Genomic DNA, 24,714 nt, shown 5'->3' on the forward strand with positions numbered 1-24,714 from the left:
TGGGCAATTGTTCATCTGGAAGTCAAGCTTTAACCTTCTGGCTTAAGATGATGATGTACTTTCCTCCATCTATTTAAAAAAAAAAGCACCAGTTCCTCCTCCAGCAAACCCCTCTAACAACATGTTACTACCACCTTCGTACTTCAAGCTTGCCCCTTCTTTCATCAAATGTGATAATGTTCGTTAAGGCTTAACACTTCACTTTTAGTCTCACCAGACCATCAGACATTCATTAAAAAAAAAAACAACAAGGTCTCTGTCCCTGAGAGCTTTTCTACAAACTACAGTCTAGGTGAGTGTAATGCTCTAAGGTAAAGGGTCCTTCCTCACTGATTGGTTTTTCAACCTTCCTATAAAAAAAAAAAAAAAGAAAACACTGTTTTCCTTGTAATAACACTTTTTTTAACCATCTTCAGCCATAATCTTTAGCTGGTCATCAGCTGACATCATCAGCTATTGCTATCAAAACAGGAAAAAGTTTAGTTTGATTCAATTTCAGACAGTGAGGAACAAAAAGGTTATGTGTGGTTTAATATTGTTTATGTAAACATCTGGTTTCAACTGTATATTCATATCGTTCGCATGAAAAGTGGATACCTGTCCCCTATAGACCAATTTCATCATCCGACTCGTCTTCAAACGAGTAGCCCCGTCCTTCCTCATCCTCCTCCTCTGAATCAGTCTCTGAGTGGCCGCTCTCTGACCTCCTCCGGTCCAGTTCGGTTACTCCGTCGGATTCTGAGCTGTGTGAGGAGGCAGGACTGGGTGGCAAATCTGCTTTGTGGTTAACCAGCTGCGGTTCTCCTGCCGGACTCTTCCTCCTGTCGCTGTCGCCCCGCACTGGACTGTGGGACCCAAGCTGGTTATCCTCATCATAGTGAAAGTTAAAGGTTTGACCCTCCTCCTCTTCAGATGGCTGGCGAATGATCTCCTCCCGCTTGTCGCTAAACCTCACCTTTGGTCTTAACCCCCTGGACTTCAATCCGTTCTCGTCTGGTATCCTGCTGTCTTCCTCCAAACCATTCCCATTCACTGACTCCTCAACATTGCCCATGACTGGCTTTGTATCCAACACTGATGTGTTGCACTTTGGGCTCAGCATGTCCTCCCCATTGGAGCCAAGCGACAAACTGTCCATCACTCCTAAAACGTCCCCGAGAATAGACGGACCCAGATCAAAATCCAGATCGAGATCCATGGTCAAGGAAGACAGAGACTCTGAGCGCTGAAGCTTCGTACTCTCAGGAACATCCTTCTGCAGGTTGCTGTGGTTTACTGCCACCTCTGGGTCGGCGGCTGGCAAGATCCCAGAACCCCCCAGCTCTGAAGTGGTCGGACTGGGACCTAATGTGGAGAGGAAGGAGGTGTCTCCAAAGGCGTCGCCTCCCCTGCCGATGTGCATGGTGTGGCGAAAGTCCCCCAGGGGGGCAGAGATCATGGTGGGGTCCAGGCGAGGGGCCCGGGACGATTTGTGGAGTGGCATGGCTAGTAAGTCTAAAACTGGGTGGAAAAGGAAAACAGGGGATAAGAAGACAGATTTAAATGAGACATAACACACAGAAAGTTCCTGATAAGCCGGGGTGAGTTGTGTAAGGCAGTATGGGAAAGCAATGAGACTTTTGGCACTGGTCCGGCTGTGAAGGCCATGCTGAGACTTGCACTTGAAGCACAGTGTGCAGAGTTAGCACATACTTTTCTCTGCCCTCAGGGCTGCTTGAAGACAAAAACAAGACTCTAAACCTCTCTACAGAATCACCCCAGCATCTAAAACCCTCCCAGCCTCAGAAAAACCTCTAAAAATAACTCAACTGTTTATAACATAGTTGTTAACTATTAACCAAGGCTTTCTTATGATAAATTATCTAAAAATAATGTATTTATATTAGGGTCCAAAGTATGAAGGCGACAGAGTGAGTAAATATAGCAGGAGAGAGAGTGGGCTTCAGGGCCCAGCCCTCAAATGCTTTCTAAGTTTTTGACAATTAAAAACATCTTTGAAATGCGTTAACTAAACCAAAACTACACGGGAAAGCTTTTAAAAGGAATGAGAAGCGTGTGGGTTATTAATCAGTGAAATATAAAGAGTTTTAAAATAATAAACTTACTTTAAATCGGTTGTTTCTGTATTTTTTCTCGGGCTCCCGCTTTAGTATCCACCTTTTTCATTTGCCTTTTCGCTTTCCTTTTCTCTACCCAACCTTTCCCTCGCTCTTTTCTGACCGTCCTTTGCCTGTGTGAGTTTTCTTTTTCTTTTTTTCCTCCTTCTTTCCAAAGGGATGGGCATGGACTCAGGAAGTGACGCCAAAGGTTGTTTTTTTTTCTTAGTGAGAGTTCCAGCTGGGCTGTTTGGCTCTGCGCCCCATGAGGCGCGTTTATTCTTCCATTGGTTCTCATTTAAAATGCTAAATTAGAACACGGTGTCGCATCAATATTCATCAATACGTTTGCATTATTTTTATTTTCGGAAAACATCAACTAACGATTTCATAAAGGAATAACAAAACTGACTTGAATAATGTTTACTGCCAACTTTCTACAATCTACGGAAGACGATTAGGGCCACCGAAGAAATAAAAAAAATTAACTGATTTTTACATATTATTTCAGGCGCAGAATTCCAGGCGCGCTGGAAGCTGTTTCAAGTGAGGGGGGCTGATGGCTGGGTTGGAAAACACGTGACGTCATTATGTTGAGGGCTGTGGCGGACGTTTTTAACATAATATTGTAGGCCTACATTTGTCGCCAAAAACTGCCATTTAAAATGCATCGGAACAAAGCATGAACATTTTAAACTTTATTTCTTCTCTTTTAATCAATCGAAACAAACAACAGCTCGCAATCAACAGGATCAGGAATACTTGAATGAAACATGGCCTAAATATAGCCTAAACTGAACATTGAACGTCTTGAAAGTCCATTCGACTATGGATATGGGGAATGATTTCATATCTGAAACAAAAAACACACACACAAAAAAAAATTAACTAATTTCATATTTTATCACTAAATGGCTTAATACAGACATAATATTTAGTGATATGCAGCCTTATTCTAGCGTATAGGGGAATTAAAACCATTTCTCACCTCGAAATAGTCAGAAATACGTTTCTGCTGCCTATTGCTAGCCATGCCTAAATGAATGTGAGGTGGCGGAAGCACTTCCGTAGCCTAGTTTTTTATGAAATATTAAAATAATGAATCATTAGTTTATATCTTATACACAGCCCATCATTTTAATCCCATATCAAACACAGTCTTTTAAGAAATAAATACATAAATAATTTAATGTTTTTAAGTACAATATTATGTTGCTCCACAGCCCCCCACCATGGGGGGCTGATGCTATGACGAGGGAGGCTGCAGCCCCCGCAGCACCCCCCTTCCCGTGCCACTGGGGAATTCCGACTTTTTTCTAAGAATTCTGACTTTAATCTCAGAATTTTTACTTTTTTCTTAGAATTCTGATTTTAATCTCAGAATTATGACTTTAATCTCAGAATATTTACTTTTTTTTCTCAAAGTTCTGACTTTTTTCTCAGAATTCTGACTTTACTCAGTATTCAAACTTTAATCTCAGAATTCTGACTTCAATCTCAGAATTCTGACTTTTTTCTCAGAATTCTGACTTTAATCTAAAAATTCTGACTTTATTCTGACTATTTATTGATAAATAGTTTCCATGTAGGTATAGTGAGTAGTTCGGTTTACAATGGAATTTGTTGATTAAAAACTGCTACCTATATATTTATTTATATTTCCATGACAGTCTTTAGAATATCATTTTGAATACTGGAGGGAAAAAATAAAGGGAACTCTGGATTTAAACAGGCAAACATTTTATTGTCATTATAGAGAGGACTTCCTGGGTGCCCTTCCATTTGATGAAAAGTATCCTAGAAATAAATGCATATTTGAAAAATAAATTAAGTTCTAAAATCCCTGAGTTGTGTCTTCCATTTGTCAGCAAAACCACGTGTTCAATTTGTCTATTTACATATAAATATTGTTATTGCCTGAACAAGAAAATGTTAATTGAGGTACATCAATTAACATTTTGCCACTGTTTTAGCAACATTTAACCCATTGTTTTGTTTTTCATTGCAAAAAGGTTAATGCATTAACCCCTCCCCTCCAGATTCTATGTGATAGAGCATTGCAAACATACAGCAAAACCATCAGTAGGAAGAAAGAAAACACTCTAGCCAGAGGTTCTGAGAAAACCCATGTGGTTTCTAAGCAACAGGCTGCCAGAAGAACAATAATTATCGAAGCAGAGTTGGGGATTTGGGTAACTCCGGAGGAGCTGCAGGGAACCACGGTTCAGGTGGGAGAATTTGTTGACAGGAAAAACTTTAAATAGGCGTCTCCCAAATCTGCAAAATCCATTTCCTTATGAAAAATTGTGGCTGCATCATGCTAAGGGATGGTTTTCTTCAGCAGGGACACAAACCCTGGAACTGTTGGGAAGACGGTTGGAAATAAGTGGCTGACTATTCTAGAACAAAACCTGTTGGAGACTGCAAAACGCTTTAGATTAAGGTGAAGCTTCAATTTCCAGCAGGGCGACAAGTCCTAAACATGCAGCCATAGCTACGATGGAGCCATCAGGTGATAGCTTAATTATATGCTAGAAAGGCCCAGTCAAAGTCCAGAGCTCAAACTAATTTAGCCTTACGCAACTCCGAAAAAGTATGCTGACAAACAAGCTTCATTCAGTCTGACAGAGCTTTTGTCAAAGGTATTCTATACATCAACCATGTACTTTGCAAATTCTATAAATGTAGCTTGCATACTGCATAACACCACATATTATTTGTTAACATGTGACATGGAAAATAACTAAAGTTACACTGAATACATTTTTGGTCTTTCTACTATTAGTCATTTATTTAAAAAGTTTATGCAGTAAAATTGTAAAAAAAAAAAAAAACAATATTACATATAAACACAGTGATATTCTACAATATGGTTTATGATAAACTATTTTGAGCATACTATACGACTGGTGTTTGTTATTATTGCCCTTTTTATGTGAATCTGGATGCCTCACTTTTTAATGTACAAATTTTATTTAAATAAACCTTATCATGCACACTTTTTCATCCCCTAAGAGAGCATCAGTGCCTCTATATTGCTTTGATAGACCAAATGAACCTGAGATATATGCGACTATGCATTATTTCACTTAAAATTTTCCACACATCATTACAGCATTGAAATATTTTAGAAGAAATGAACACAGTGTGCTGTACCCATGTGTCAGAAACAGACACGCAGACTATGTTTATGCATCACAGGCACCACAAACTCATCCAATCACGTTATGAAATATTACTAAGGGCTGGAGCTAAAAAAGACTGTAATTATGTCGACATTTATGGAACGCAGTAGATGAAGTCGAGCCTTTTACACACCCATCATATTTTTAAAGGGTGGCTACATATTTACACCAGCATATAACCAGTCCCTTTACCAAAGAGGTTCCCCAGAATTCCTAAAAGTACTGCAAAGAACACAGGAAAGATGGCAAACATTCAATTATTTAATAGTTTTTTATTTGTTTGCCATCCTCAATTTTTGTAGCTTCCTTCAATTGGTTAAAATAAGTCTCAGGTATTCAGACAATGGTGCTGGGTGTTGAGTCACTGTTTGCTGGATCCTGTAACAAATGTTTAGCATTTTTGTGTGATGACCGACAAGACAATACAGACCAGTCATCAGTTTCCTGGCCGCATATTGTTAGCCACTATGTGAAACAAGCAGAGGATTACACGAAAGCTGCTCTCCTTACGTCAGGTAGACTATAGCCAAGACAGAGGATATCTATAATAGTAATTACACATACATAGAAAAAAAAAAAAAAACAGGAGAACAAATGCAGGGCAAACTAGTATAAAGGTAAGATTGTTTTTATGTTGTTGCTTTGCAGCAAATCTCACAAGAGTGAATGCTACAACATTTGGCATTAGCAGTTATAAATGACTTGAAGCTTTTGAGGGGATTAGTGTGGGAGAGCAGGAAATGACTCCCCTCCCTGTGACATACACACATAAATACACATCCTGCAGCTGCACAGGCTCCACAGGAAGGCCAAGAGGGGGAAGAATTTACAAAAAAAGATCTACAGAGCTTTAAAAACCTGAGTCATCCCATATCTTCTTAATATTTACCGAGACATAAACTTTCTAGCCCTTTTTTTTTATAACTTGTGCTGATTGGGACTTCTGAAGGTTTTCTATAGTCATTAGCTACATTAGGTTTGTTTTTTCAGTCCCTTTTAGCTGCACTACAGCATTTTCAGTCTTTTTTTATACATATATATTTGCAAAGTTTTAGTCAAATTAATTCATTTCCATATGTTATCTCTGCTTACATCCTTTAGAGCTAGGATAAAAACTAGGTTCCTGTGAGGCCCTAGAATTGACATTAGGGATACTATCTTTGATAGTCTACTATATGGTACATGTGCTGTTCCTAGAGCTGGTCTTTTTGTGATTTTTATTTTTTATTTATTTTTTTGTCCTTTCCTCATGATTCCTAGAGCTCCTATAACTGATGGAATTGTTTTGGTCCTCAGGTTGCGTATCCCACTAGCTTCAGTTTCTATACTTGGAGAGCTTCCATGATATTTTCACAGACGTATTTCTCTCTGGTGGTATTTTCATGTCACTGAGAATACAAATTTTATTATGGCATTTATATTTATAAATTTATAGATTATAATTTATGCTTATTTTATTCTGACATTTGAACACTTCTTACTAACTGAGCTCTGTTTAGCTTGTGGGTGCTAAAAACATTATTAATAGGCTAGTTTTTATTAAAACTAATAAAAAAATAATTTAAAGTTTTGAAATAATTTCAAAATGTTGAAGAACATCATTATTAATCAAGAAATGTTTTATTACATCCAAATGGACAGTTAAAAGGCAGTCAAAAATATAAAGGGAGAGTCTTTTAAAATAAAAAATAAATCAACTTTATTTTATCATTAATGAGAATTCAGTCTTTACAGATTTTGTGGTAAAAGGTTTATTAACAGTTAAAGGACAAGTTAGGAGAGCAGTTTTATTTTTCTTCTTCCCATAAACACAAGGTTTAAACAACACAAGTCAAAGAAAAGCGCTTTGCAGAAGCAAGCCACAAATTCACCAACCTACATATGTGTACGTTTCAGTTCAGGAAGATTAAATGTTGTAACTCATATTGCAGGGATTTCTTCCATGATTTGCTGGCTGAATGCTACAGCGGATCTGGAGAAGCCTCTGACGAAGAAACTTTGTTCAACAGTCTGAAATATCCTAATGGATCATGTTGCTTTCAGAGGATCTAGATAGAAAAGGAAAAAACTGACGCTTAATGTTCGATTGCCTGCTCGGTTGAGTAACTGCTTTATAGAGTGGCTAGAAATTTGCAAACTAATAAAAAATAAAATATGCATATTTATAAAGGTGTGTCTTAATGAAGAAGTGTCTAAACAGTATTTTGTTATATATTTTTTTCCTGGTTATACAGGTGCACAAAAAAGGTACAAGAAATCATACAGAACTAAAAACAAGCAAGTTCAAATAAATTCTGATAGAAAACTGACTTTAAATTAGCTTATTTTGCACCTTATCATTTAACAATCTCTGAATGTATTTTAAATTAGTCTGTATGTAAGGAATTGTACGGAGCCCCCTGGGTGTCATGGTAAAAAAAAAAAAAAAAAAGCCGGTGGAAATCCGTGGGCACGGATTGATAAACTGAGCGCATGGTTTTCCAATCCGTTTTTTGAGCTGTTTGACTTTTGATCACCAGTGTTGTGGATTGATGAATATTTATGTTTTTTCCTCAGAGTTTTAACAGCTATTTAAAAACTTCGTGACTATGCTGGTTGGCCACTTCTTTTTTTTTTTTTTTTTGTATTTTTTCCAATGTTTGTGAGTGTTTTTATATAAAATATATTTAAAAAGTCCACATAAATATCTCATATTAAAGTAAACAACTGTTTTGAGACTTCTAAGTGATTCTTGATCCAAATTAGGATAAAATCCTCCTTTATGCTCATTTCTGCACCTTTTTGTTTTCTTTGAAGAATCTGTGTTAAAGCTATTAACATATTTCTTTTTGATGAGTGACAGCAACTCATTTGAAGTGATACTGTTTAATGCAACTCTGCACATTACCATACCCATGTTTGGGCGTTTTAGATGAAGATTGCTGTTTGGAATTGATAATTTCTTGTCAATAGGGCAGCAAATTTCTCCCACCAAACAAGTTTTGAACCACCAAATTATCCAACACAGTGGTACCATAGGTTGACTGTTAATACTCAATCCATTATTTGCCATTTAATTAGGCTATTTACTTTTTTAAACACTTAAACTCAGCATATACATATCAAGACTGACATAATAGATAACAAAAAAGGAATATATAACCTATTGTGTATGCATTTCAGATTTTTTTGTTGATTTGTACAGTGTTTCATTTCTAAAAATTTAATATTCTGTTTTCCTCTCCAGTATCGAGTAATTGCAAACAAACCTTACATTTGTTTTTCTAGACAGGGGCCAACAGACACCAGTGCCCATGTAGAACTGGTCCTTGACCCTGTTATGGCACTGTAGTAAAGACATAATCAATTTAAAATAAAGGATGTTATGCACTGTCACAGTAACTGCAAATGATAGCTACCATTTTTTCATTTAGCAGTTTATTTTAAGGAAGATGTTGTAAAAAGGTCACAGTTTTCAACTGTCTTATTTGAGGTTTCCAGGGCTGCAAATGGCACATTTTCTCCCCTAACGTTTTAAGTGATGAACCATCACCCTGTTTTTTGTTTCATTATTTTGTTTGGTTCACCCATGGAACCACCTTGCAAATTTGAACCTTCACTGAATCTTTACCTAAAAAAATTTTTTTGACTGCAATAAAACAATAAAAAAAGTTTTGTTCGCAAATAAATTATTCAATTTTAAATGCTAAATTTAGATAATATTTAATTTTTTTTTTATTATTTTTGATTAAAACTACTTTTTGTTTCATTGAATAATAAAAGACATTTTCCTCCATACTTCAAAACTCAAATTTTAGAATGACTGGCTGAGCGATTTAGTAAATTATGCCCCACACAGATCTGTCAAGGCATCCCCACTTCACTTTATTTATTTTAATAATAGCAATATAACTAAGCAGTAAGTATCATTATGATGTACAAATAAAGTCTTAAATCGGCTGGTTAAATGGTCAAGAGGCATGACAGAGTATAATTGCCTTACATGTCGCCGCTCCGCCTGTAAGTCTTTACGCTGAGAAAAAATAACAAGGAGCCGTCGGTCGACTTGTGCTCCTGCCTCACCTGCCATTTTGTATCTTTGTAGTTCGCTCGTTTAGACACAGCTGTGTAGCAACGAAGAAGGAATAGATGTTGGTTGTCTATCTCTTTTCTTTGAATTTACCGTATTGTTTTAGAGTGTATTAACGTTTGCTCTCTTTGTTTAGGTAATTGTACTCTCAGTTAAGTGATTGTCGCCACTGTTATTGATATTACAGGTTTAATTTAGGTCGTATTTACCTTCTGCGGGATTTGAGAGAAGCTAAGGCTAACGCTGTTAGCCGAAGCTTTTCTGTTAGTCAACCTACAGCTGTCCTAGTAGCGTTCTGACGCTAACGGCTAATCTGTAGTGAAATGGCGGCCAACACTGCTCAGGCAACCCCAACAACCAACTGGTAGGTCACATTCCTAAAGCAACGTTGGTAAAAGAGTTAAGGGGGGATGTTGTTTAATCAGTAAAACTGTTGTCTTGGTGTTTTTTAGTTGTCAATTACTGATAGTGAAAATAGCTTTTAAGCCACTTCGTCAAAAAATTACGCCTTCGTTACGCAGGATGGAGGCCTAAATTGATATATTTTTTATCGTTTTAAACTTTGTTATTCATCTGACAGAATAACACTAGAAGTTTCGTATGCGTGTATAATTAATTCTGCTTATAAATGTGATTATGCTGGTAAATAGGATTTCAGTTAAGGTTTATAAATAAGGATGCCATATTAAAATGTTAACACATTTAGCTAAATCCTCCTATTTACATGCCTTAAAATCATTATTTTAAACTTGGAAGTAGGCTTGGTGCATTTAGTCTTGATATGGTCTTTTTTACATGTGTTTAGCAAATTAAGCTCCCCTTTAAACTCAAACTTGGTTGGTTTCATATTAAAGGCCTCTCCACTTGAATTTTTATTACCCTACTTACAACCCTCACTTTCAAAATGTTAATTTGTGTGACGTAAGTCTTTTTTAACTATATAAACTTATAAAAAGTGTTATTTGCCAACACAAAGTCAAAATGTTTTTTTTGTTGTTTACACATTTTTTCTGAATACAGAAAAATCCCAGCTTCATCTCTCAAAAGTTGTAATGCAGCGTCCAAAACATCATTTTTGAAATACGCATTTTTTTTTTTACCTTGATAAAAGCACAAAAATACATAGTGAGCCGTTTGGGAAAAAATATTATTTGTACTTTGAAATTAGTTGTGCAATCATATCTTTAAGTTTACCAGATACATATGAACAAACAAGAACATATTCAAACAATAAAGCATTATGGAAAACCAAAATTAGGATCGTTTTTTTACTCTATTGAATTTTTATAACAGCCTGATAAACCAGACTAATTGTGGAATTTAATGTGTAATTTAGCCTGGCCCGATGAATGAGATATCGGAAGATTGTTGATGAGAAGAACCCCTTGTCTGTCAAACCATGTCTGTGCCTATTCGCCAACGCTCTGACCAATGAGCGCAACTGACTGTGACATAGTAAGCACAGCAAAAAGCTGGTGGGGGAGTTTAAACAGCCTGTTGGTAAAACAGCGAATATGTCCTTCTTAAAAATTATTGAGTATAGAGCCTCTTCCTGCTCACGTTTAAACAAAAACCCCAAGTCTAATCCTTTCGAAACTGATTCCAAAGCTGAGTCAAACGAGAACTGTTCAATAGTAATTGCCATCTTCCCTGTTGTGCTTTCTCCAGCATTGCGCAGCTTTGTCGTCACGCCCTCAAAACCCTGTCCGCTTTACATCCAGAAATTCATAAAACATCTCTGCGTTGTGATTGGCCAGCCAGTTCTAGGGCCTGGGGCATTGATCGAGGCTAGACCACTCGCAGGCAAAAATGATCTTGGCCGCTGGCGGGTGGGGCTAAGTTACTAGGCTAACTTTATAATGGATAAACACAACCTCCCCGGCTTCAGCCACCTAATACCCCTTTCCCACTGGCCAAAAGACCTGTTTAAGGCTTTTTGTTACAGTGGGAACAGCCTACTGATGCGTGTCTACACGGGTCAAACGATTTGCAAGTGACCCGCGTTAAAATCGCTCTCATCCGCATGCTGTGGAAACACCAGAACCTGTTTGACACACTAATTTACCTGATACCATTGAGCACAAACTACAGACACCAACTCGTCACTGGTGAACTTGACTCGGAACGGTAATAGAGCGAAACGATAACGCAAACTCACTACGCCCTGGGTTTCTTATATGTTGCTACCCATTGTTTACTGATTTCTGTCGCCCCATCACACTGGGTTAATGTTGATGATGTCACCAGACATGCAGCAGTGGGGGGACAGCGGACACACAGTTTGTCAGCAAGGGGTTGGAGCCAGCTTTTTTCGCCAATGGGAAGGTGGCGTAAATCCTGCAGATACATCTCTTCTTTTGGCAGCTCAATAAGTGTGTGTACAGAACTGTGTTTGTGTTATCTATGTCTATGTTTGATAGAAAGTGAAACTAATAAATCAAACTGCAAAATCAAACTTAATTTTCTACAGGAAAACTCTAGGACTTAATATGAGTAGTTTGTTTAATGGGTTTATCTTAGGGCTGGGCGATATAGAAAAAAAGCTTATCGATAAAAAAAAATGCATATTGATCGATATCGATAATTATTGAAAAGATTTGAAACCATATTTTATGTGCAGCTCTGCCTGGACTTTTTATAATATTGCTAAATTATTTAATTTTAATAAAAAAACACAAACACAGACTTCGAATTAAATCTTTATTTAACCAAATGTTTTAACCATAACAGAATTGTTTTAAAGAAAAATAACTTAAGAGACCTGGATTATGTTATTAAATACTGACAAAGAATAAACTAAAGTGACCAGAAAAGTGACCAAAATAAATATAACAAATAAATATATGCCCCCCCCCCACCCACTGCTGCCCCAGTTTCCTGCTTTAACCCGAGTTATTACTTTGAAGTTGCTGGCCCCTCAGCATTTTTATCTCAGTTGTTAGAACTACGTGGGAAACTGCCCAGAACTGAAAATATATATATATATATATATATTCCCGAAGATTCCTCGGAGGAGAGCCGCGTCGGGGCCTACACAGCTCGTACTCCTGCGGGTGTGAGCGGCTGAGATGATATAAAAAAAAAAAAAAAGTTGGTTGTGTTATCAGACTTCGTTTCTCTGGTTCCCTACACATTTTCCAGATGACTGTGGTTTGTTTTTGGTTCGACTTGCCATGACCGAAATACTGCCAGACTGCCGAACTACAAAAACCCTTCTTTGAAACAATTTCCTCCGCCTCTCCTTGCTGCGACATCTTCATGTGCTCTGTGTTGTGGTTTGAGAGGGCGGCGCTTGGTGACGGCGTGCCTGGGTCCGTGATTGTGATTGGTTGGGAGGAAGCAGTGACTAGCATAAACCTACATGCTAGGCTACAATGAGAAGGAAGGAAAACTGCGTTTCTTTTTTATCGACCCTCTTTTTTTCTATTGCGCCACACGTCTATCGATCGATATATATCGTTATTGAATTATCGCCCAGCCCTAGTTTATCTTGCAAAAAAAAAAAGAATATTGCTGTGCCTTATTTGATTGCAGTTTTACACAAATCTAAAAATATGTAAATGAGAGAACCGGCACCCGGTCAAAAATGGTTCATCTGCTCCAGTTACAATACGTTATATACAATACGTTACAATAGCCTAATTTACATTGATTTAAAATATGTGAAAGTTGGTTAGTGCTTTTTTTTTTTTTTATAACATGTCAACTATGTTTCTTTGTTGATGCTAGGTCCTATGTCTCTACTGGAGAAGGTCATGCTCATGAAAATCCAGAATGGGAGAAAGCCAGGCAAGCACTTGCATCAATCAACAAGAACCAGACTTCTGCTAAGAATACACAAGATAACAGAAACGCTGTTGAGGTTTGGGCTTTCTCTCCATTGCCTTTCTTTTTTTTAAAGCATTTTTCAGCATATATATTCATGATATGTTCAATATAGTTCCCACCAGAAATAAGTGAGTCAGAAATGTGTCATGTTGATAGGGTACAGGTAGATAGGAACTGCTTGACGAGCAGCATTACGGAGGCTTTTATTTTATATTTTTTTGGTTTGAGTTGATTCACTAATATCAGTTTTTTGTTTCCTATTATTATTATTATTATTATTATTATTATTATTATAGGGAAGCCAATTTCAGCCAGCTGTCAGCGACTCATCTGCCATTCAGCAGCAGCAGTACTATTCATGGTACCAGCAAACTCAACAGCATTATCCTGGATACACATACCCCTACAACTACTACTACCCCATGGGCACTGTGAGTACAGAAAAATAAATTGCTTCTTGGGGATGTTTTGCAGACTTATTGTGTGACAAGAAAATGGTGTGTTCTCTATTTTTGTGTGACTATCATTAGAGAACCTGGATTTCTTTTCTAGTGCCTTTTTAGTTTTATTAACACAAATTTTGGTTAATAGAATGTTTGACATGAAGTTTTAGACTTTGGGGATTGTTTTTTATTCACCCTCTTATTCCCAGCTTTGTGGGCAGTTTTTAGACAGAGTGGTTATAAACATCTTAAGCACTGTTCTGAGTCCCCTCTTAAAAAGAGGTGTGGTAGAAGAATTGTCCAAGGACACAGAACTAGGGCTGCAACAACGAATCGCTAAAATCGATAAAAATCGACTTTTAAATGCGTTGGCAACGAATTTCATCATCGATTAGTTGTGTCGCGCGATTAATGCGTTATCCGCCGCCGCCGTCATCACATCCACTTGACTGAAGCGGGGGAAGAAGAAAAAATACAGCAGAGCGAGTCAGCGCTGCAGGTACAGTGTTGCCAACTCAGCAACTTTTCAGACCCCTCCAGCGACTATTTTTCAAAAAAGCGACTAGCGACAAATCTGGCGACTTTTTACGGTGTCACTGGCGGCTTTTAGAGACTCTTACGTGAAAGCATGTATCATTCCTACTCTGCTGTGGGGCGCCTCCCCCTGCTCCCACAGGAATCCCTCTCAGCGCTGCAGTCAGAGCCGCAGGATGTTTACCCTCAGCATCCAGACTGCAAATGAAGCTCGCACGCGCCGGGATTGACGGCGCAAATTGATCACAATAATTAAAATAGCCTGCGCTTTGTAAAGTGAAAAAAGTCGTAACATGCAACTTTTGTCAAAACAAATTAACATGGCATGGAACCACCCTGTTTGTTTGGTTTTAAAGTGGGGAAACGTAACGTTAGTTTCTCAGGTAGCTCATCTGATGCTTTCCTTACCTTGTTAGTAGGTTACAGACAGTGATATGGTTGGCTACTTATTTTACTTTTAATTTCATTTGAATTAGCTTAAGCAGCGTTTATATTTACTCTATAATTAAATTAACTTGCAAATTATGAGGGCAAGGCTTTTAAAGTTTAAATCTTCTGGCAAAGATAAAGTAAAGAAGATCCTGCAATTTATGGAAGTAAAGCAGAATAAAATCCAGCAAGATCAGTAATATGTCAATTAATTATCTGCCACATTCCCATGTAAATATCTGTCTTTGGAGGATGTGTTTTTTAGCACCCCTAGTTCTCTCATTTTTATTCCAAATACAATTTATAATTTGAATCACAGGGCTATTTTTATCTCTATGGTTCAGTATTTTCTCAAGTAGAAACTTTAACTGCTATACTTTCCTGTCTTAAAAGGCAGAACTCTTCTAGTCTAAAAAACCTCATTTGTTGAAATGGGGGGGCCTATTGTTTGAACCCCTTAGGGGCTTTTAAAAACAAAAATGTCTTTTTTTTACACTTTATGAAACAAAGTAGCCTATATTTTGTGGATGTACAGCTACATTTCTCATGTAAGTTTGCGTAGTTTTAACACAAACATTTATTTTTCATATTGCACCAGTACAGTTAATGAGCAACCTGTACTTGTGTGCTTGTTTGTTTTGTCTAAAATGTTTATTTTGGAATAAAGAGTATAAAATATAAAAAATATTTTTTGTCCGATTCATCGATTAATCAAAAAAATAATCGGCCGATTCATCGATTTTTAAAATAATCGTTAGTTGCAGCCCTACACAGAACATCAGCAAAATTAAACCTATGGAGAGCCGTTTCATTCGAAATGAATCAAAGACTGCTATTGATAAATTGTCAATTTTTGAAACGACTCCATATACATCCTGCATGGACAGAGTTACTGTTTTAAGGTGTTCAATTTATTTTGCTCATATCTTCAGTGTTTAACGTGCAATGTCTGGTCTCTATTTTCCCCCCTCAGTATGGAGCTGCATACCAACCAAATCAGTATGGTGTACCTCCGGGAACATATTCAGGAACTCCTTCTTCTAATGGACAGGTATATAAGCTTATGTCTTGTTTTGAAATCGTTCAGATTAGTTTTCTTGATTTAACAAACAAAACTACTTGGCATGTGACAAAATGGTGAATATATGAATGTAAATGTCAGAACTAAATTTAATTTAAGGCTAATATTTGATGTGCTGTTATTAAAAGTGTCCCTGATTCTACTGTTTGGTTTTCTCAGCCTCCCCCTGTGCCCGGCATGGAGGACCAGACCCCAAACTACTCCCAACCACAGCCTCCCCCACCTGCTACACCCCAGCCACCCCAGAGTCCCACTACCTCAGAGAACCCCCCTCCTCCCCCACCCCAACCTATCCCCCCTTCCCCCAATTCCCAGTATGCTCCACCTGTTTCACAAACTTCTTACAGTGCCAACAATGGCATGTCATACCCACCCAGCGACCCAAACCAAATGCCAGTGTACAAACACCCCCAGGCAAGGCCAAACTATGGCCAGAGTTTCCAAGCCCAGAACACCTACCAGCCTCCCCAGAATAATTCCCAGCAGCAACAGCTGCAGAGTCAGTATGTACCTGGGCTGGGTCAGGGAGAGGCAAATAAAAACCAAAACCAAGGACAGCAACTCTGGCACCGCATGAAACGTAAGGTTTCTCTTTCCTATTCTACAGCTGCCTCATTATTAGTTTTTATGTTTTCATTTTTGGAAAAAAAAAAACAAAGGCAAATCATTGTATGCTTTAAATGTTTCTCCCCCACAGAGGCACCAGGGACAGCTCCTGTTAAATTTAATATTTCTAAGAGGCCCTATCAGGTTCAGGGTTCCCCAGATTCCAATCAAGCTTTCCAACAAGGTGAACAGCCCACTGGGTTAAATCAGACCCCTTCCTCACCAGTTACTGGCAGCATTGCGCCTGGAGGTGCACAGACACGGTAGGAATGGCTTTGCTTCCTCCCTTTCACTTTCTTTCATCATGTGTTGAATGGAGAGTAACCCTGAAATTCTCTCCAGACCCCAGGATTGGCCACAAGCGATGAAGGAATATGTGCAGCGTTGTTTCACCGCCTGCGAAACCGAGGAAGACAAGGACCGTACGGAGAAAGTGTTAAAGGAGGTCCTCCAGGAGCGGCTAAAGGATGGCTCTGCTTACACAATTGACTGGACCCGAGAGCCGTTACCAGAGTGGGTTTAGTTCTGGCTTTAGATGTTGGAATTGTCAGCAGAAACTAATGAATGCTGGGAAGATCTTACTTTTGATCTTACTCTTGACTTTTTTTTTTTTTTCTTGAGTAAAGTCTTCTTTCTCTGGGTGTGGTCGACAAAACATTAGCAAAACCATAGGAAAATCAGTGGTTTCTGTAAAGACGAGTGGGACTTTGGCCAACCTTTGCTCAGTCACAACAACAAAAAGAACATGACTCGAGGGACAGAACAGAACTGTGAACAGGCAGCTCTAAGAACAGAAAAGATTTCCCCTGATCTTAGTGCTCCATGTTAGTTTACTATTTAACATGTTTAACACGTCATGTATAGAAAGATCTGCATAACTTCACATAGGTTTATCTGTATTTTATTTAATCTGACACTGATCATTTATTCTCAAAAGGTTAAAGGTCAAGCAGTCTCGTTGGGAAGCTGTTCAGCCTCAGAGGACATCCGATAACTCCTTGATACGTGGAGGGAGTACTGCGGGGGGTGCTTCAAGGGGCAGAGGGATTGCCAACAGGCTAGGTAACTACAGGAACATTTTTTCTCAAAGGAGTCCATCATCAAGCTCATCGCGGTCCTCCTCCCACTCGCCATCACCTTCACATGGCCGACACAGAGATCGAAGCAACCAAAGACACAGGCGCAGGTAAGCTACAGGTATTCGCTTAGTTTTATGAACACGTGGTTTGTCCAAATGCAAAGTGCTGAAATGACTTCTGTCTACCTTATCAGTGATTCTGGCTCACAGTCAGACAGCAGCATTTCCAGTGACCTTCAGCCTCAGCTGTCCAGAAGAGGACAGAAAGGAGGGCGGGGTCGCGGGAATGATAGAGAGAGAGGACGTGGTGAGAGAGGCAGAGGAAGAGGAGGAAAGTCTAACAGAGGAAGACGGTAGTTGCTTTATTTATAGTTGCATTGTAACTTTGTTTTTAAAAAATGCATGTTTTTCCAGAACAAAGGCCAAAACTGTTGCAGTTAGAATTTAAACTTTTTTGTAGCTTTTTATGTTGGAGATTGGCAGTTGGCATCAGTTGCTGTAACTACTACTACTGAAGAACAGGTGGTTCTCTTCATACTCTCTGATAAATGTACTTTAACTCTCATATTTTCCAAAAGGTCTCCAAACTTCCAAATCCAGCATAATCAGTGACGAGTTTTAAATTACAGCAAAGGACAGCTTTGCTGTAATTACCATAGAGTGTTGTTAGAAAGGTGTGATTGTGTTAGATATGGTCCATTTACTGAATGCAAATACAGATTTCTGATCTGGACTGGTCTAATGCAGGCAACCAGCTGACTTATCACATCTGTTTGTTCCTGTGTTCTGTCATTATTATTAATGTAACTTTTTGCTGTATAAAATTTTTAATCAAAATGTATCTTTTAGAAACATGGAAGACGGTTCTGCTGTCGGAAAAAAGAGAAAAGGAGGTACTGCTGGTATGGATTTCCATGACCCAAACAAGGAGTCTAAGAAACAAAGTAGAGCAGCTCGCTTCCAAAAGCAGCTTCGCTCTGAGCCGCTGGTTCTCTCCATCAATTCTCTGGATCTACCCGATGGAACCCAGGAAGGCCTCAGCTGGGAGGACTGCCCCATTGTGGGCTCATGTCAGGACATCACAAAGCGCTACCTGAGGCTCACCTGTGCCCCTGACCCCTCCACTGTTCGCCCTGTCCAGGTATGTGGAGAAATGGCGTAAAAGGACAAACAATGTGATCTCTAAACTAAAATGAATACTTCTCATATTTTCCTCTGAAGACATTTACTTCTGTTATTCCCTGGGCTGTGCACTATCCAGCTGTGTATTGGTCAGTTTGCAGCTCAGTGTTCTATGTTTGGCTGTACGATCATTTCAATTATGAATACTTAAAATGGATTCTTCTGAGACTATAACATAGTTCTCAATGAATTGGGTGCTTTCACACAGGGTTAGCCTCTGTGTTAAATCACTGGTCTTAAGTCTGTTTTTTTTTTTTTTTACAATAAATGTATATGTACACAAAGCTTGTGGCCTTCAGAGGCAAAGATTTTGTCTTTATTCCTGTCCTTGTCTGTCTTTACCCAGGTACTTAGAAAATCTTTGCAGGCTGTAAAGGCCCACTGGAAAGCCAACCAGGACTATGCCTATGCATGTGAGCAGATGAAATCTATAAGACAGGACCTTACGGTACGTTGCTTTACTTCTAAATGATTTTTAAAACTTTTGACTTGGACTCAGACGAATTTTTCATTTTCTCTCTCTTTTAGGTTCAAGGAGTTCGAACAGACTTCACAGTGGAAGTGTATGAGTGTCATGCACGTATCGCCCTTGAAAAGGTAAGATATGTTTTGGTGTTATGTCCTCTGTTCTTTGTGATGATGTGATTCTCTTTAATAAGCTAATGTTGTTTGGCTTTTAGGGAGACCATGAGGAGTTCAACCAATGCCAGACTCAATTGAAGGCTTTGTACAAGGACAATCCATCTGAGAATATTGGAGAGTTTACAGCTTATAGACTGCTCTATTACATTTTCACTAGAAACTCTGGAGGTAAGCTTGTATTTTTGTGCATCAATTAAGTTGTTTTTAATTTCTGCATTTTGAATGTTTGCCTCCCTTCCTTCCAGATCAGATCACTGAGCTTGTTTACCTGACCCCGGCCTTGCGGGCAGATGAGTGCGTAGCTCATGCTCTTGCGCTCCGTGCTGCCTGGGCTTTGGGGAACTACCATCGTTTCTTTAAGCTCTACCGGGAAGCCCCGCGCATGGCTTCATATCTCATTGACAAGTTTGTAGAAAGAGAGAGAAAGATTGCACTTCGGGCCATAGTTAAAACGTAAGTTATGATTAAGAAGCATTAATAGGTTTATGTCAGTAAATTAGAAAATCAAGTTATTTTATTTCCTTTACAGAGTTCTATAGGGGGGAAACCTCTTTATTGTGTAGATTCTTCAGCATTTTGTCTGGTTTTGATTATGGCTTACAAGAGAACTAAAAACCCACATTTACAAAAAGAAATGTAGATTTTTTTTAAGGCCAAGAAAAGTATGTAATGGCAACTAAGCCTCTAGGACTAAGAGTTTTTTGAATTGCTGAACTAAGATATATTTTTAGTGATTTTTATAATGATGCATCCGAGTATTTTTAATATGTTATCTCGAGTTTAAACTAACCTGGTTTACTTTTGTCTCTTGTTTTCTTCACAGATTCAGACCCGACCTTCCAGTACAATATGTGCAAAAAACTCTGGGCTTTCAATGTTTAGACTCCTGTATGGCCTTTTTAACTAGTCTAGGCGTTTCCTTTTACCCTTCAGACCCCAGTAAGATAGACTGCAAAGCCAGTACAGCCTCTCTGGCTTCCTGTTGAGGGAGAGAGGGTGGTGGGGGGATAACCTTATTGAGAGAGACATAGACAGATCATCATTTAGATCCTTATTTACATTGCACTGCCCTTCAGACACCTCAGATAATGTAGAAGACCTCAAAGTAAGGGGGGGTTTTGTTTTACAGATAACAGCTGATTAACAATCAATCTAGATGCTATAAGGTGGTGAACAGTTTACCAGTGAGATTAAATACTCTCAGCATTGACCATACACATCTAGTTCAGGGAGATCACCCTAATGGATCCCTTCCTTCACCCCTCAGATTTTAGTGCTAACGGTGTTCTGTTATGTTTTTCCTCCCTCAAGTCAACAGCCTAAAGACCTGAAGATCAAGATTCAAATGGCTCTTCATCAGGTTGTCCTCCACACTCTCAGCCCTGCAGGATCGCGTTGGTGCGACCGGTTGCTCTTAAAGACTGTGAGAAGATGGCACCCATTTTCCAAGAGGAAAAGCTGGTGGTTTGTATGTCCTGTCAAGCATCCTGCCCACCTGTGAAGCCTTCATGAAAGAAATGGACTTGGCTGTGAATCACTGTTCCTGATCCAGCAGAAGTCTTTCGCTGTTATAAAATACCAGCACATCGAAGAAGTCCCAGTTTGAGGAGCACTGACTGTTTTTTTTTTTTTATTTGTTTTTTTTTTTTTTTTTTTTGCGATGCGTTCTTCAACAAGATTAAATTCAAATTCAAGAAGTTGGATGAGGTTCTGCTTTAATCAGGGTCAGGTAAAAGTTCCTGCCAGCGTCTAGAATCCTGCACGTCTCTGTGCTGTTGGACTGCAGTGACGATGCTTTTATAAATCCATCTGGACCTTTTAGCAGCTGTTGCTGCACAGAAAACACCACTAAGGAGGATCTGCATCTAAGGATAACTTCACAGGACCATCAGGGAGAAGCAAGTGGTTTGTATGCTACACTGTATCTGCAGAGCTGGTAAGAAAGAGACTCTGGAACGAGATGGGTGGCGGCACAGCTGAGGCATCTTCGCTGCTTGGTGCCGTTCTGCTTCCTTCCGTCTCGGACAACAGTATTGGCTTTCTATCACTGAGTGGCAGAAGAATTTTAAGTATTCATAGGTAGATCTGTTCAAAGAAAAGCTAAAAATTTAGCTATACCTGCAAAAGAACTAACAGTGGATCTGCTAAGATTTACTTTTTTCACAGCCCATTTATACTGCAGTGTCTGGAAGTAATTCCCAAGATAAATTTTATATGGAGGTAGACGGTCAATTAAAAAGGGATTCAGGAAACGGAGTGTAGGTCGTTGTAACTGCCAACTCGATGCTTCTTTGAAATTTGTAAGATAAATTAGTTGAATTATTTTTGATTATCTATTTACAGTTTATATTTAAACTGAAAATAGAATATCTGTCTAATTGGACTTATTTCACATTGCCATGGATCGTTCATCAAGATCTGGAAAGTTTTTCTACAGCCAGAAGACAGCAATTCAGTCATTTTGTATGTTAAAGCTGTAAATGTAGTAAATGGCTCCCAAAGCCATAACAGATGTTTAATTGCTGCTTGTCCCATTATTCAGATGATGATATTTACCTGTTGTTGGAATTTTAACAGCAGGTTGATATAGTTCTCCTCAGGGGGAAATCTTCAGCTCAGTAGTATTGAGTATTAAATGATCAGGGCAGATGTTGACCTCAGTGTATTCCACTTGTACTCAATCACAGCAGGATTGGTGGCAGGCTTGTTGTGCAAGCTGCTTACCTAACAGCAATGTTGTAAAAGTGTATCATATTTGGATTTTTTTTTTTTTTTTTTTTTGCTTTCATTTTAATTGTGCAAACCTTTTAACTCCTGGGTAAGTTAAAGATTTCCTTTATTTTCATAAGATTTATGCAAAACGATTTCAGATGTGGATGATTTGGCTGCATGTTACAGCTTTTGCAATAGAGAAATGGAAGCACAGCCTGAAAACGTTTTTTCTAAGATTGTTTTCATCATTTTGCTGTGGGATGTCAGGCTAGTACTCCATAATGTGTAAGGAAACAGTAGCTTTGGCGTGTTTCCAGCATGTTTAAGTCGTCTCAACAAACGATAAATGGAGAGATCGTTCTCATTAGAAATACAAGTCTAAGAACTATAGATATTTTGACCATGATTTAAACTTGTCTTTTCTTTCCCCCTTCATTCATCCTATCCTCTTCCTCCCTCCCTCCCCTCCACCCCCCCAAACCTCCTTCCCACACACCACCACGCCTCTCGTTCTTCAGCTCGTAGCACTGCTGCATTGCAGGAGCAACATGGAGTGAATAAGCGGGTGAACATCCTCCAGAAGGCTGCCTGAGAGTGAAGTGAGAAGTCCTGCTTTGACCGGCTCACACTGCAGCCATACAGCTGGTTAAATAACACTGGAGCCTCTCACAATGAAATGTATAAACATGTCCTGCTGCTAATCCAAATATTTAAGATGTTTAAGTTTTAATAGCTAGTCTGTTAATCATCCTATGTTGATTTCTGTTTGTCCAGGTGCATTTGCTCTGTTTTCCTAATCTGTACAGTTGTTGGTTTATTATATATATTTTCCTTTCCCCTCTTTATGTACTAGCATTTAAAGACATACTTTTATGTAAGATTTCTCCCTCATCAAAAGTGTGTCTGGACATGCAGAATTTCTTTTCAAATATTAGGTTTTTAAAGTCTTGTTAAGGTTTGTGAAATGTGCTCATAGGGTAAGAATTGACTCATCTAAATTATCTTTGTTGTAAAGTTTCTACACAGGTTTAAATTTTGAACATCTGAGGCTAAATTTAAATATAATTCACCCCAGTTGACTAACTGAATTTTTTTTTCTCCAGTTCATGTTTTGTTTCACTTATTTTGTTGCTCCTCTGTTACTGTTCAAGTCTCTGAATCTCCTTTCTTGATCATTGACACAGTCCTCTCCTCCCCCTTTATTTTTTATTTATTTCCAGTTTGTCTAAGATTTTTTTTTTGGCTTACCTTTCACTTCTCAATCCCCCGCATGTCCTCTCCTTACTGAACATCTAACCAGGATTTCTCTCTTCATTCCTATCCTTTCTGTCAAATTATTTAATGAGCATTTGCTGTGTGCAACTTATCACCCTGACTAGTAAGTATTGTATTACATCTGCAGTGCTTTTATAGTTTATGTTGCAGTGCACTAACAAGCTGAAGGTTTATCCGCAAAGCCCTTCTCCCTATTTTTCCCACTTCTACACAGATCTGAGAACGTTGCCATGATGTGTATATTATGTAAATACTTTTCAAAAATAAAAATTAAATGACAAACGGCATGTTTTGTTTTTGTTTTTTTCTTAGTGGATTAATTCAGTTAGACCAGGGCTGCTGGGTGATTTACCTGTTAATGGTTTTAAAGACCTGAGAGAATAAGAACATGTATTTTCTTTACATTGGTCCAAACAATTTGAGGAAATCAATGTTTATTGTTACAAGATTAAAGAAAAACATTTGAGAAAAGTAACAGCTTAAGAACGTAGAAAGTGAAAAAGCATGCTATTAGTTTTAGTTGATCGCTGATTTAAAGCCTTCAGTACAATGTCCCAACGGACATGATTTAGTGTTAGAAATGTAGCAGTTGCAAATGGAGTGTAAGACCTAAAATCAGCCAAGCCTAAAGCTTATACCTCTGTGTAATAGTGACTTAAATCTAAAATATGCATTTTCTACAATCTGTATCAACCATTTTAGAACCTTTAAAATCATTTTTAAAGTGGTTCATGATCTAAATTAAAAATATGTAAAAGGGAAAAAGGAAAGTTAATGGAAAGTCAGCAAAGTGGAAAATTCAAATGTAAAAAGAAAAAGATCTCATAGCTTAGGGGGGAAAAAGCAGGTGTTTTAATGTTCTATTTGGAGAAAGAAGAGAATACCTAATGAACAAAGTAAAGCGGGAATTGGAGAAACTTTGAAATAAAGAAAAAATAAGTAAACAAAAAGTTTGTTTCTGCAAAATGTGACCTAATCTAAGAAACACAAAGCTTCATTAGAATATAATTCCTATATCTATACACTGTATAACTGTATATTTATGATTTAAACGAGTTCAGTTTTCTCCTAAACAGTGTGTGTCACAATTAAATGGAAAATACTACCTACAATTTTTGAATTAGGGTTCCTTTTTCAGGGACAATAGGTGTCTAAATCCAACTTCACCCAGAGAAAATATAATTATCCCATATATTAAAACAGATTAAACACCGACCAAATCAAGAAATCCCTCCAATAAAACATTTCCTACAGAATGAAATAAGTAAACTAAATTCAATCACAGCAAAACTCTTAATAGTCTGGAAAGGGTCACAAAATCATTTTAGAGAATCATATTGTGCGATGAATGGACAAAACATGAAACTAGTTAACCATGCCAGATTTGGCAAACCTACCAAGACTACATTAGCGCCATCAAGGATACATTTAATTAACCTAGAATTACATTTGTAGCCATGCAAGTATCTTTCTCTCATTGGTTAATGTCCATTTTTATGTTTCTACAGGACAACATTTAAGAAAACCAAGGAGAAAATCACTGCTGAAGAAAAT

At 38.2% G+C, this 24,714-nt stretch overlaps 2 protein-coding genes across 3 annotated transcripts; one reads left to right on the top strand and one right to left on the bottom strand.

Moving 5' to 3' along the window:
• Positions 1-78: 78 nt before the first annotated feature.
• Positions 79-2,276, bottom strand: cdc42ep5 (CDC42 effector protein (Rho GTPase binding) 5). Its single transcript, XM_038284228.1, has 2 exons — positions 2,106-2,276; positions 79-1,500 (listed from the first exon to the last, which is right to left on the bottom strand). The coding sequence occupies exon 2, from the start codon at positions 1,481-1,483 to the stop codon at positions 605-607; it is 879 nt and encodes a 292-aa protein (XP_038140156.1). The 5' UTR covers positions 1,484-1,500; positions 2,106-2,276; the 3' UTR covers positions 79-604.
• Positions 2,277-9,335: 7,059 nt separating this feature from the next.
• leng8 (leukocyte receptor cluster (LRC) member 8) lies at positions 9,336-23,447 on the top strand. 2 transcript variants are annotated; one of them, XM_038284242.1, is made up of 16 exons: positions 9,336-9,411; positions 9,538-9,714; positions 13,080-13,212; positions 13,475-13,609; positions 15,558-15,635; positions 15,825-16,245; positions 16,363-16,534; positions 16,614-16,784; positions 17,209-17,457; positions 17,544-17,702; positions 18,199-18,490; positions 18,878-18,979; positions 19,060-19,128; positions 19,212-19,341; positions 19,419-19,626; positions 19,997-23,447. In XM_038284242.1, exons 2-16 carry the CDS (start codon positions 9,674-9,676, stop codon positions 20,157-20,159), a joined length of 2,523 nt encoding a protein of 840 aa, XP_038140170.1. In that variant the 5' UTR covers positions 9,336-9,411; positions 9,538-9,673; the 3' UTR covers positions 20,160-23,447. The 2 variants fall into 2 exon arrangements, with proteins under 2 accessions (XP_038140170.1, XP_038140169.1); XM_038284241.1 differs by having other exon boundaries at positions 9,351-9,714.
• Positions 23,448-24,714: the final 1,267 nt, after the last annotated feature.

Source organism: Cyprinodon tularosa, unplaced genomic scaffold (assembly GCF_016077235.1).
Source record: "Cyprinodon tularosa strain WSP-4 unplaced genomic scaffold, ASM1607723v1 ctg2, whole genome shotgun sequence".
In the NCBI taxonomy this organism is placed as follows: domain Eukaryota; kingdom Metazoa; phylum Chordata; class Actinopteri; order Cyprinodontiformes; family Cyprinodontidae; genus Cyprinodon; species Cyprinodon tularosa.

Bases quoted from the DNA above. Each gene is read 5' to 3' on its own strand.
- cdc42ep5 (XM_038284228.1), bottom strand. From the start codon at position 1,483: ATGCCACTCCACAAATCGTCCCGGGCCCCTCGCCTGGACCCCACCATG.
- leng8 (XM_038284242.1), top strand. From the start codon at position 9,674: ATGGCGGCCAACACTGCTCAGGCAACCCCAACAACCAACTG. The intron at 16,785-17,208 runs GTGGGTTTAGTT...TATTCTCAAAAG, and splicing joins ACCCGAGAGCCGTTACCAGA to GTTAAAGGTCAAGCAGTCTC. The intron at 19,342-19,418 runs GTAAGCTTGTAT...CCTTCCTTCCAG, and splicing joins TTTCACTAGAAACTCTGGAG to ATCAGATCACTGAGCTTGTT.